A 12,995-nucleotide genomic window follows, 5' to 3' on the forward strand; every position below is an offset into this window, starting at 1 on the left:
CTTTCTTTCTTTCTTTCTTTCTTTCTTTCTTTCTTTTTTTGAGACAGGGTATCACTTTGTAACTCTGACTGTCCTGGAACTCACTCTGTAGACTAGGCTGGCCTCGAACTCAGAGATCAGCCTTCCTCTGCCTCCTGAGTGCTGGGATTAAAGATATGAACCACCTATTATCATGCCCAGCTATTAACTGTTAATATGTTCTGCTGTGTATCATATTTCCAAGGGCGTGGGAGTGTGGCTCAGTGGTAGGGCCCCTGCCTAGAATCCCACAGTGAGGGGCTGGGGTGTGACTCAGTGGTAGGGCCCCTGCCTAGAATCCCTCAGTGAGGGGCTGGGGTGTGACTCAGTGGCTCAGTGGCTCACAGCATAACAAGGAAAACATTTAAAATATATAGCGGATTACATGTTATATAACCCTGAGGCATGTCCTTCCTTAATCCACCAAGACCAAAAGAAAGTGTAGGACATGTTGGGTAAATACACGCAAAACCGGAGAATTCCCAAAGCATGTACCAGGAGGAAACACTCTATGGAAGTGACTAACAGAACTGACACCCAAGCATCCCTCCACTAAATGGGCAGTAATAAGAAGATGCTCATCTCCTTTGCCTCCCCCTTTTTAATTTTACAAACTGCTGAATTGAATTGCTCATTTTGAAAAAAATGGGCAAAGGATATGAGCCAACCTTTAAAAATGGGCAAAGGAAATGAGCAAGAACGTAGAACATATAAGACCATTAAATTCACAAAACGATGCCCTATTTCCTTAGCAATCCGAGAACCGCAAGTGGGAACAGGGTGAAATTCTCCTTTCAGGAAGTGAGTAATACTAAGTCATCCACCGGGCCCCAGGTCTGGGGCTCAGATGTCCCTTCCTTCAGGAAGCCCGTCCTGACACCCGGGCTGGGTCAGGTGCTCGCCCTAACCAGGTCTCACTGTCCTCTGGACTCTTCCATCCCGGCCCTGCTCACTCTAGGTAGTCCCCGCTGGGTGGGACCACGTCTGACTGTCCCACTGGACTGTAAGCCCCAGGGAAGGCACAGCTGTCGCTAGCAGCCGCTGCTTGGCACGCAGGTGGGGAATGGCTTAGCTGAGTGAGTCACCGTGAGTGGGCTGAGGTTCAAACCAAGTCAGCCCACATGCAAAGGGAGGGCGTCCTTTGATACCTCGCCTCCTTTCTCTCTCTTCTTTTTTTTTCCTTCCCCTCCCCCTCTCTCGTTTGATCTCTTCTTCACTGAACCCTGTCTGGAATCTGAGAGCACAGAAAGTGCTCAACAGGGCCTTGTAACAGAACCACATGGTTTCAAAGACTTAGGTACCAAGACCCACGCCTCTCTCCGTCCCAAACTTCCACGGTCCTCCAGGACCATAGAGAACAGAGCGAAGACAGCTCCTCTCCGCACTACCTCCCCCAGGGAGCAGCGAGACGAGCTGAGGGCCAGAGCGGCCGGAAGTGAAGCCAGCCGGGGGTCGTGCTGGCCGCGCTGGCGGTGTGTCGACTCTATTCCCCTTGTGCTTTCTTGTGGGCCTCAGGAAGAGCAGGTGAGTTTGACAGCGCTGAGACCCAGAGGTAAGGCCAAAAGGGGCGAGGGGCGAGGGGCGGGGGCGGAGGGGAGGCTGCGGGCTGATGATTGGTAGAGGAAGAAGCCAATCATTGCCGAGGCTAAGACAAGGCCGAAACCGCGCGGGGCAAGCGCGTCCAGGTGTGCCTCTGGGGTCGGGGCCAACCAGCCCTAACAGACTTGGGGCGGGGCAATAGGTCGGTGGGGCGGGGCTAGAGGGTTCGTGGGCCAATCCGGAGTGGGAAGGCTGAGAGGGGCGGGCCCACGGGTTGGGCTTCAGGAACCTGGCAATCTTTTGAGGGGCACCGGTGTAAACGGAGTCCCCCTCTGGAAGATGGAATTGCCAACACTGATGTCCTACGCCTCCCAGGCCCCAGATGGACACTGGGAAGGACGAGGAAAGTCTGCCGCAGTCTTCGGGGCCGCCCACCAAGAAGAAGTTTGTTATCCCACTGGAGGAAGACGAGATCCCTCCTGCAGGGGTAAGGGCGAGGACTTAGGGGCTGCTGGGAGTAAAGGGGACAGTAAGGGATCCCTGGGATCACGGTGTGAGTTTAGCGAACTTTGAGGTTTGGGTTACTTTGGAAAAATAGCCTGCTGTCCTCTGAAAGCCTCCATTTTCCCTTCTGTAAAACGGGATGATAGGGTGGTTAAAAGAGGGCTAGCCATTGGCCAGTGATGATTTTTGTTTAGTTTTGGCCTATGAGATTGGGTCGCATATTTCTTGGGCTATCCTTGTAATTTATATGTAGCTGAGGCTGGCCTTGAATCCTGATCCTCTCCCGTCTATCCCTCCCAAGTGCTGGGATTGCCCCAATGGGCCATCCTACTTTAATATATAATATATTAAATATATAATATATTAATATACAATATATATATAATTTTATTTATATGTGTGTAGAATGTGTGTAGATGTTTTGCCTGCACATATGTCTGAGTACTACATGCATGTAGGCCTGCAGAGGCCAGAGGGTGGCATTGGATCCCCTGGAACTGGAGAGATAGTGTTTTGGTGCTGAGAATGGAACCCAGGTTCTCTTGAAGAGCAGTCAGTGATCTGAACTGCTAAGCCATCTCTCCAGCCCCTGAACTGTTTCCTTATGGCGTGTGTATATGTATGGGTGTGTGCCATGGAACGCCTGTAACGGTCAGATAGATAGTTTGTGAGAGTCATGAAGTTTGGCGGCAAGCACCTTTATCCACCAAATCATCTTGCCAGCCTTTCTTCCCCCTCTCTCTCTCTCTCTCTTTTTAAGATTTATTTATTATGTATACATTGTTCTGTCTGTATGCTTGCTGGCCAGAAGAAGGCACTAGATCCCATTACAGATGGCTGTGAGCCGCCATGTGGTTGCTGGGAATTGAACTAAGGACCTCTGGAAGAATAGTCAGTGCTCTTAACCTCTGAGCCATCTCTCTAGCCCCATCTTTCTCTTTCTTTTAAAAGTTTTATTATGCATACAGTATTCTGCTTGCATGTATGCCTGCAGGCCAGAAGAAGACACTGTATCTCATCACAGATGGTTGTGAGCCACCATGTGGTTTCTGGGAATTGAACTCAGGTCCTCTGGAAGAGCAGCCGGTGCTCTTAATTGCTGAGCCATCTCTCCAGTGGCACTCTCCCCCCTTTTTTTTAAAGTCAGAGCATTGCTATGTAGGCCTGGATGGCCTAGGAGTTGCAGCAATCCTCCTGCCTCCATCTCCTAAGTGCTAGGGCATTACACGTGTGTTTCACCACAGTAATCTCTGCTACGTGTTTTGTATGACCAGTCTTCTGGATTTACAAGGTATGAATTTGGATCTTACATTTTTTTGTTATTTTGTTTTTATATTTTTTGTGTCTGTGTGTCAGGGTGTACTTGACATGGCACTTGTGTGGAGATCGGGAACAGCTTTTGGGGGTCAGCTCTTTCCTCCCACCACGTAGCCCTCGGGCATCAAGCTTAGGTTGTCAAGAGTTACTGTCTGCTGAGCATCTCCCTGGCCCCCATCTGACATTTAAGAATTGAAAGCTGGAGAGATGCTCAGAGGTCAAGAGCACGGACTGCTCTTCCAGACCTGAGTTCCATTCCCAGCAACCACATGGTGGCTCACAGCCATCTGTAATGACATCTGGTGCCCTCTTCTGACCTGCAGGGACGCATGCAGGCAGAACACTATGCACATAATAATAACTCTTTTTTTAAAAAAAGAAAATAAAAAAAAGAAAAAGAAAATAAAATAAAGAAAATAATTGAAAGCTTTTATACTTTAAGAAAGGGAAATCGGGGTCCTGGACAATTGACCCAGCAGTTAAATGCACTGGCTGCTCTTGCAGAGGATGAAGGTTCAGTTCCCGGTACATGGCAGCTCGCAACCAGCTGTGACTCCAGTTCCAGGGATCCATCACCCTCTTCTGAACGCTAAGGGCACCAGGAATGTACATGGTACACGTATACACATACAGGCAAAACACTCAGTGTAGGGCCAGGTAGTGGTAGCACTCGCCTTTAATCCCAGCACTCAGGAAGTAGAGACAGGTGGGTCTCTGTGAGTTCAAAACCAACTTGGTCTACAGAACAAGTTCCAGGACAGCCAGGGCTACTCAGAGAAACCTTGTCTCGAAAGCAAAACAAAACATTTTTAAAGGAAATATGGAAGCTGGAGAGACGGCTCATCTGTTAAGGGTGCTTGCTGCTGTCTTAAAAAAAAAAAAAAAAGAATTTTCTTCTCTCCCAGGAGACCCAAGTTTCGTTCATCTACCCATACCAGGCAGCCCACATGCCTGTAAGTGGCATACATAAATAAAAACAAGTCAATCTTAAGAAAGAAGAGAGGAGTCTCAGTCAGACATGGTGATAAGTACCAGGCAGGGGCAGTTCACGCAGGAAGTGTTGCGGAGCTGCAGTCACAGCTCAGTTTATTTTTCTTTTAGACAGGGTCTCAGGTAGCCCAGGCTGGCCTTAAACTTACCGAGTAAATGAGTATTACTTGACTTCTGATCCTCTTGCCTCTGCTTCCCGTGCGCTGGGATGGCGTGGACACTACTCTGCCAGGCTCATTCGGAGTTCTGCGCATGCGTAGGCACTCACTAAGCCAACGCCTCAGCCTGTTTTGAGTTCTTAACACATCTGGAAGAAGGGTGGGAGTTAGAGGAGGGAGGGGGTTCCAGTGTTCCTTTGCAACCTCCACCCTTCCTTTCTCTTCACAGGTCAAGCCCTTATTCAGATCATCCCGGAACCCCAGCACTACAGCAAACTCAGCCCAAGTAGCTCCTCAGACATACGCCCAGTATGCCATTGCCCAACCTCCAGGAGGGGCTGGGGCCACAGGGTACACAGGCTCTGAACCTGTGAAAGGAGAGAACCCCAGCCAGACCCTGAAAACAGGAACCAAATCCAATAGCATCCTGGTGAGCCCGCGGCAGGTGAGCAAGGAGATGGAGCTCTGGGGGTTCCTGGTGGGAAACCCTGTTGCAGGGGTTAGTGTGGGATCCACGGATCAGTGGTCATGAGGTTCACACACTCTCTTCTCACGAGTACTGTTCGTTCATGCCTTCACTCATGCATTCACCACTTCCTTCCTTAATTCCTCCCTGCAGTCCTTCATTGTATGTAGGTTCCGCCATTCATGCATTCATTTATTCCTTTATGTGCATTAATTCCTATATACATCCTGTTTCTTCATCCGTTTATGTGAATATATGTGTGTGTATATACATACATGCATACATACATGCATGCATGCATGCATGCATATATATCCCTTCATTGATGAAGTCATCCGTTCCTTCATACAGGTACCCCACCATTCATGCATTCACTGATGGCTTGTGGGTTGAGAGTGCCCCAGCCCTTCCTGCTAGGGCTGTCACACTCAGCTCCTGACCCCAGGTTTGTTCATTTAGTCAGTACCTATAAGGAGAGCACTCGATGAAATGCTGCCCAAGCACGAGGCCTGCCTGTTGATGTGGGTGCTGGGGACCCCCACCAAGGGCTGCATTTTACTGTTGTTGCCACTGTACCAAATGAGCCCCATAAATATTTATTTATTTAGATAAAGGTTCTCACTATGTAACCTGGTTGGCCTGGAATTCACTATGTCACTATGTAGACCAGGCTGGCCTCAAACTCACAGAGACCTGCCTGCCTCTGCCTCCTGAGTGCTGGGATTAAAGGTGTGTGCCGCCACACCCAGTGGTGTGTGATAATGGAGGATTTTGATGTCTGTGGTACCTTCGATGAATTACTTCATTCATTCCTTTGTCCATGCATTAACTCTTCCGTGCATTTAATGCCTAGGGTATCATGGCATGGGAACATAGCCTGGAGCTTCCACACTCCTGCCCTCTGGGACTTACCATGCGCCCAGCTACAGGGACGCTCTTGAACCCGGTCCTTTTGGATTGGTGTCATCCCTAGCTATTGGTGAATACTCCCTTCTGTGGAGGTGGGGGTGGGGCGGATAATCCCAACCCTGAATTCTGAGCTTGGGTCTCCTGTGTACCAGTATCTGTTCTGGACCAAACAGGAGGCACTATGAGTCACCGGGACAACACAAGGTGTTCCCATCCCTCAGGCATCCCACAGGGCTTAGGAAGTCCATGCCAGATGCTATCTGTCACTCAGGAAATTCCAGTTGTCTTAAGAATCGGGGTCAGGGTGCATGCAGCAGAACCAAAGACTATCTTTGTGTCCTGTCCACAAGAGCTTCAAGAGGGCCAGATCTGGAACCAGAGGGTCAGAGTCCAGGTGACCGCAACAGCCAGGTCACAGCTGTGTCCCCGGCATGAGTTAGAGCTGGCTTTCCTGAACACTTTCAGCCCTGGGCTGTTGATTGCTGAGGATGTTGTCAGGGCAGCACAGGGGAAACTGCCTGCTTCCTTTGGGCACTGGGGAGCCATAGCGGAGCTTAGCTGATGCCTCTGATCATTTGCAGGGTGGCCACGAGGTAGTGTGATGGTGACCTCGGCCAGAGAGGCGCTGTAATGCTGGAGGAAGGTGTTGGCAGGGTGCAGATTCCACCAGAGGAAGGGAAGGAGAGGTGCGGGACAGGTGTGGGGTTCTGGAAGCCTAGCCCTCTCTAGGAGGGGCAAGCATGCATGTTGTGAGGTTGCAGTGAGGGCTGGGATCCAGAAGAGAGCAAGACAGATTGATGCTGGGACTGAGCCTGAAGTGTGTGTGAGGGCCGTGGGAAGGGTCTGAGGAGTGGGGGCTAACATGCAGATTCCAGGCTTTGGGGTGGGAGGTGGGGGACAGGCCAGTGCAAGGGTCACCCCATTAATGGCTTCTGCCTGTCTCCCTTCACAGAGGGGCAACCCTGTATTGAAGTTTGTGCGCAACGTTCCCTGGGAATTCAGCGAGGTGACCCCTGACTATGTGCTGGGCCAGAGCACCTGCGCCCTCTTCCTCAGGTGATTTCGGGTGCTCTGAGGGTTAGAGTCCTGCCCACCGTTTTGCCATTTTGAGCCATTCTGTGGGGGAAACTGTGGTTCAGTGTTGTGGGCTCTGGGCCTCTGCATGGCTGTGTTGAAGAAGGAGTTGTGGCCTTCTTCAGAGCAACAGTAGCTGGGCTAGACCCCAGGTTGTGAGGGAAGATGGCTGGAGCTGGACCCCAGGTTGTGAGGGAAGAGGGCTGGGGTCTGAACCCTGGGTCTGAAGAAGGGAGGCTGGATTTCTATATCTGAGGTAGAAGACCTGGGGTCTATTTTCCTGGGTGTGAGGGAGAAGGGCAGGGTCCTGACTTGAAGGAAGAAGCCGAGTGTTCAGCCTCCTAGAACACCATAGGCAGGCTGCCCTTTCCTGTCACGACCCTTCCTTGAAGTCATCCCTGTTGGTTGACTTCCCTGGGCCCCTGGCAGTGTTGTCCCCCTTGCCGTGCATGCCAGTGAGGTGCATAAGGAACACTGAAACCCTCAACCTGTCCCTCCCTGTCTCCACCAGCCTCCGCTACCACAACCTCCATCCAGACTACATCCATGAACGGCTGCAGAGCCTGGGGAAGACCTTTGCCCTGCGTGTGCTGCTGGTCCAAGTGGATGTGGTAAGCAGGGCTTCCAGCTGGCCTCCTTCCATGCAGCTGTTGCATGGAGTGAACACCTGGGCTGCTGAATCCCTGGTAACACAAAGCACCTAAAACCTTGACGAAGAATGGATTTTTTTTAAATTTATTTATTATATATACAATATTCTGTCTGTGTATGTGCCTGAGGCCAGAAGAGGGCGCCAGACCTCTTTACAGATGGTTGTGAGCCACCATGTGGTTGCTGGGAATTGAACTCAGCACCTTCGGAAGAGCAGGCAATGTCCTTAACCACTGAGCCATCTCTCCAGCCCAAGAATGGATTTTTATCTGAAGTTGCTATGGGTCTCCCGCAGAGCCTGCATGGGCTGGAAGGTGGGAAGGGAAGGTTGCTAGAACCATCCTTGCTGATGCATCCTTACCATCCCATCTCTCTGGAGATTCAGGCAGGAGAATCAAGAGTTCCCCAGCCAGCCTGGGCTACAGAGGGGGACTTTGACCCAAGAAAAAAAAGATAGAATTCCTAGCTCAGCAGGAGAGCCACTACCTACAATCCCCCCACACACATGAGGGACTGGGAGGGATGTAACTCAGTGGTAGAGCCCCTTCCTAGAATCCCCCAGTGAGGGGCTGGGAGTGTGGCTCAGTGGTAGAGCCCCTGCCTAGAATCCCCCAGTGAGGAGCTGGGGGTGTGGCTCAGTGGTAGAGCCCCTGCCTAGCATGCACTAAGTTACAGTATTATAAGAGGAAAAGCTTGCCCCGTGCCTCTTCACCTAGTTCCTGGCCTTTACCTAAATATCTCTTAGATCTTGTTTCTCATCTATTATCACAGCCTGTCATGTCAGATCCACAGTTCTTCCCTGCTTGCAGACCTAGAAACCATCCCTTCCTTCTTTCCTTCTTTCCTTCCTTTTGTGTTTTTTGGAGACAGGGTTTCTCTGTCTCACAGATCCGCCTGCCTCTGCCTCCTGAGTGCAGGGATTAAAGGTGTTACCATCTCCCGGCTCATTCTGTTTTTATTTTATTTTATTTAAATCTGATACAAAACTAATTTTTAATTTTTTTATTTAAAATTTTTAAAATCTTGCATACTAGCCCCAGTTCCACCTCCCTCCCTCCCCCTGGCCTTGAACTCATAGCAGCCTCCTGAGTGCTAGCATTAGAAGCTTGTGCCAGTGTGCTCACCTCTCCGGCCTTCAGTCTTTTTTTTATTTTTATTTTTGTATTGATTTTTACTGAGCTCTACATTTTCTCTGCTCCCCTCCCTGCCTCTCCCCTCCCCTTCAATCCTCTCCCAAGGTCTCCATGCTCCCAATTTACTCAGGAGATCTTGTCTTTTTCTACTTCCCATGTAGATTAGATCTATATAAGTCTCTCTTAGTGTCCTCATTGTTGTCTAAGTTCTCTGGGATTGTGGTTTGTAGGCTGGCTTTCTTTGCTTTATGTTTAAAAACCACTTATGAGTGAATACATGTGATAATTGTCTTTCTGTGTCTGGGTTACCTCACTCAAAATGATGTTTTCTAGCTCCATTCATTTTCCTGCAAAATTCAAGATGTCGTTTTTTGTTTTTTGTTTTTTTTCTGCTGTGTAGTAGTCCATTGTATAAATGTATCACATTTTCTTTATCCTTTCTTCCGTTGAGGGGCATTTAGGTTGTTTCCAGGTTCTGACTATGACAAACAAAGCTGCTATGAACATAGCTGAGCACATGTCCTTGTGGTATGATTGAGCAGCCTTCAATCTTAACCCTCCTTTCATAATAACCACTGGACGGGTCACCGTGCATGGATCTCAGGTCGGCCTCCTCTTGCTCACTCTTCCTAGCTCCCTAGGCCCTGCTTTCTCCTCCCTTCCATGGTGAGTGAGAGCCAGTGAGACGTGACCTCCACTCGGCTTCCTAGACTCCTGTCTAAGCTGCCTTATTGGATATTGTTTTAAAGAATTTGAGAAGTATTTTTTACATTTATTAATTTGTGTGTGTGTATGTGTGGACACACACACTCAAAAGTCAGAGGGCAACTTTTAGTGGGTTGATTCTCTCCCCTCTTGTGATCTTGGGCCTGAAGACAGGCACCAAGGGTGGAGACGCCCATGAAGCCCAGCACATCCACTGTGACTGGTTGGTTGATTGAGTCAGGGTTCCTCACTGAGACCTGGGAACCACAGCATTGAGATTAGCATACCACTACACCCAGCTTTTGGTCCACGCCAGGGCCTGAACTTGGGCCCTTGTGACTTTACTGGCTGTGCCTCTCCCTGGCTCAGCTATAGGATTCTTATGCTGTAAATCCCTTTGGTCTCCCAGGTCTCCACTTCTGCCTTTCTTCTCTTCCAGAAAGACCCTCAGCAGGCCCTGAAGCAGCTGGCTAAAATGTGCATTTTAGCAGACTGCACCCTGGTCCTGGCCTGGAGGTAAGACACAGACCCCGCTTTCCCCATCCATCCACCGTGCCAGCCCATCCAGCCTGTGTAGGTGATGGCTAAGCCAGGCATGGTGGCACAAGCCGAGTTTAAGGGCAGTCTGGGCTAATGAGACCCAGGGTCTCCCACCTCCCCTCTGCCTGGTGCGGGCACTGCCCCTCTCAGAGCCTCAACACTCTCATGTGTAAGATGCTATCTTCTCTAGTTTTTTGTTTTGTTTTGTTTTTCCCAGATGGTTTCTCTGTGTAACAGCCCTGGCTGTCCTGGAACTCCCTCTGTAGATAGGATTGGCCTTGAACTCACAGAGATCTACCTCCCTCTGCCTCTGCCTCCTGAGTGCTGGGATTAAAGGTGTGCACCACCACCATCCTGCAAGTTTTTTTTTGTAGAGTTATAAGCACCAAGGCAGGTGACAGACCAGCCTTGTCCAGGTTAGACCAAATGACTGAAGGGGTCTGTGTCTAGTGCTTCTGGTTTGTTGTTTCCCAGAGTCTCCATAGCCAAGGCTATCCTAGAACACTGCAGTCGGCCTGCCTCAGCCTCCCGAATGCCACCATACCTGGTGTCCATGTATTGGCTCACCAACAAAACTACAAGCAGATAGTCCATTTCAGGAAGAAAAATAAACACCCCTTCCTCACACCACAAGTGAAATTAAACCCTGGTAAATTAATAGCTTTCAACTTAGAAAGAGACACTCAGGGTTTGCAAGAGCCGGGGCTGGCTTCGTTGACAGCTTCCCGGCATTGCAGGAAGCTCCAGGTTCTGGTGCTGCACTGAATAAACCTGTCGTAGAGACTCACGCCTGTAATTCCAGTGCTTGGGAAGTGGAGGCAGGAGGATCAGAAGGCAGTGCAATCTTTAGCTAAATAAGCAGTTCAAACCCAGCTTGGGATACGTGAGACCCTGTCCCAGAAAGAAAAGAAATCTTAGCCTGGGTATGGTGATGGATATCTGTAATCCTAGTGTCAGGCTGAGACAGGAGGATCACTTCAAAGTCAGGCAGGAATACATAGTAAGACCCTGTGGTGGTGGAGGTAACACAGGAAAAAGGGAGATGGGGTGTGGCTCAGTGGTAGAGCCCCTGCCTAGGATCCCCCAGTGATGGGAGGGGGTGTGGCTCAGCCGCAGAGGTTAGCTGTGCAGTCTCCTGAGCTCCATCCAGCCCTAGCCTGACTGTGTGAGAACCTACCCTACAGGGCTCACTGCTGGCAACAGGAGTTGGGGCTGGGATTGGCCTAGTTTCTGGAATTGTTAGCAGTCCTATGAAGGAAAATCTGAATGACAGCTCTCACCCTGGCTGACCTGTGTCCTATACCCAGCGCGGAGGAAGCAGGGCGGTACCTGGAGACCTACAAGGCATATGAGCAGAAGCCTGCTGACCTCCTCATGGAGAAGCTGGAGCAGAACTTCCTGTCCCGGGTGAGACTGCCTCCCTTGTCCTTCTGCACCCCTGACCTGGGGTGGCTTGTTCCTTTGTAAGCAAGTCCATTCACGCTGCTGCCCTCCTTCCCCATCCAGCCCTCCTCAGCATCTACCGGTCTGGAGGGTCTTTTAAGCACAAACTAGACCTTGTGCCCTTAGTTCTGACCTCCTAGCCTGCCCTCGGCATCTACTATCCCAATCCCTCTGCTAGAATCCACGTGTCCTATGCCAGCTCTGATCCCTCCTCCTCCAGGAAGCCCTCCTTCATCCTCTCAGCCTAGTTGCCCAGTGTCATGACCCTGCAGTGACCGCACCACCACCTGGCACTCAGTGGCCACTTGAATGTTATTGTGTAATCAGTTGGTGATTTCCGTTGCTAATGAGGGACTCTGCATCCATGTCTTTCTGGGTGTCCTCCTGGGGAGTGTCCCGGCCCCAGGGCCTTGTGTCCACAGCTGCACCTACACCTCCCACACTGGACACATTGGCTCCACAGTCATGTATGAGCCCTGGGGAAGGAGCTGACCTTATCCTAAGGGAAGCAGAGGGAGAGGAGAGACTCACCCAACAGGGAGCCAGTGTCACCTGGCCCTGCCCACTCAGCCATGCTAAAATCCAGGCAGTGGTGGCGCACACCTTTAATCCCAGCACAGAGGAGGCAGAGGTAGGTGGATCTCTGTGAGTTCAGGCCAGCCTGGTCTAACTGTAGGGCAGTCAGGGGTACATCAGGAGACCCTGTCTCAAAGGTGAGTTACCCAGGGTGGGGCCTCTGGGAGGGAGACGTGTTCTTAATCACTGGCCATCTCTCTAGTCCCCGTTTTGTTCTGGAGGCAGAGGCAGTATCTCCCTATGCCCACAAGGCCTGAAAATGGCTGTGGACCAGGCTGCCCTCAAACTTTCGGGACTCCTCCTGCCCCTGCAGTCAAGGCAGTACTCTCAGGCCCAAGGAAACATCCTGTCTTTTTCCTCCAGGCTACAGAGTGTCTGACCACTGTGAAGTCAGTCAACAAGACCGACAGCCAGACCCTCCTGGCTACATTTGGAGTAAGAGGCCCCCTGGCGTCCCCTTCTCACTTCCCCATACTCCCACACCTCCCTGGGGACATCCTGGGCAGCAGGGACAAGCTAAGTTGTAGAGCACATGGCCCCTGATTCCTTGATTTCACCTTTCAGTCCCTTGAACAGCTCTTCACTGCCTCACGGGAAGATCTAGCCTTGTGCCCAGGCCTGGGCCCCCAGAAGGTGAGAACTCAGGGGGCTGCTACAGGGATTGGGGTGGGGATAGGCCCCAAATTAAGGAACCTTAGTCTCTGAAGCGGTATGAAATCAGAGGTTCTCAACCTGGCAGCACATCCCTTTCACAGGGGTCACCTAAGACCATCAGAAACAGATATTTCCATTACGATTCATAACAGTAGCAAAGTTACAGTTATAAAGTAGCAATGAAAATAATTTTATGGTTGGGGGTCACAACATGAGAAACTATATGAAAGGGTTGCAGCATTAGGAAGTTGAGAACCACCGTTATTAAGTGGTGGTTGTTTTCAGACAGGGTCTTAAGAGTTCTAGCTGGAGCCGGGC

At 50.6% G+C, this 12,995-nt stretch overlaps 1 protein-coding gene across 2 annotated transcripts in view; it reads left to right on the top strand.

The window, feature by feature from the left end:
* The first annotated feature begins 1,280 nt into the window (after window positions 1–1,280).
* Window positions 1,281–12,995, top strand: part of Ercc1 (ERCC excision repair 1, endonuclease non-catalytic subunit) — a 12,998-nt gene continuing 1,283 nt past the window's right edge. The window contains exons 1-9 of one of the 2 annotated variants that reach the window (XM_005370283.2): window positions 1,281–1,542; window positions 1,933–2,044; window positions 4,756–4,971; window positions 6,854–6,957; window positions 7,487–7,586; window positions 9,904–9,980; window positions 11,312–11,411; window positions 12,387–12,458; window positions 12,588–12,656. In XM_005370283.2, coding sequence (XP_005370340.1) covers window positions 1,940–2,044; window positions 4,756–4,971; window positions 6,854–6,957; window positions 7,487–7,586; window positions 9,904–9,980; window positions 11,312–11,411; window positions 12,387–12,458; window positions 12,588–12,656 — 843 coding nt within the window. In that variant the 5' untranslated portion in view covers window positions 1,281–1,542; window positions 1,933–1,939. Of the gene's footprint in view, window positions 1,571–1,932; window positions 2,045–4,755; window positions 4,972–6,853; window positions 6,958–7,486; window positions 7,587–9,903; window positions 9,981–11,311; window positions 11,412–12,386; window positions 12,459–12,587; window positions 12,657–12,995 lie in introns of both variants that reach the window. The other variant, XM_005370284.2, reaches the window with a different exon arrangement.

Source organism: Microtus ochrogaster, unplaced genomic scaffold (genome assembly GCF_000317375.1).
Source record: "Microtus ochrogaster isolate Prairie Vole_2 unplaced genomic scaffold, MicOch1.0 UNK74, whole genome shotgun sequence".
NCBI lineage: Eukaryota > Metazoa > Chordata > Mammalia > Rodentia > Cricetidae > Microtus > Microtus ochrogaster.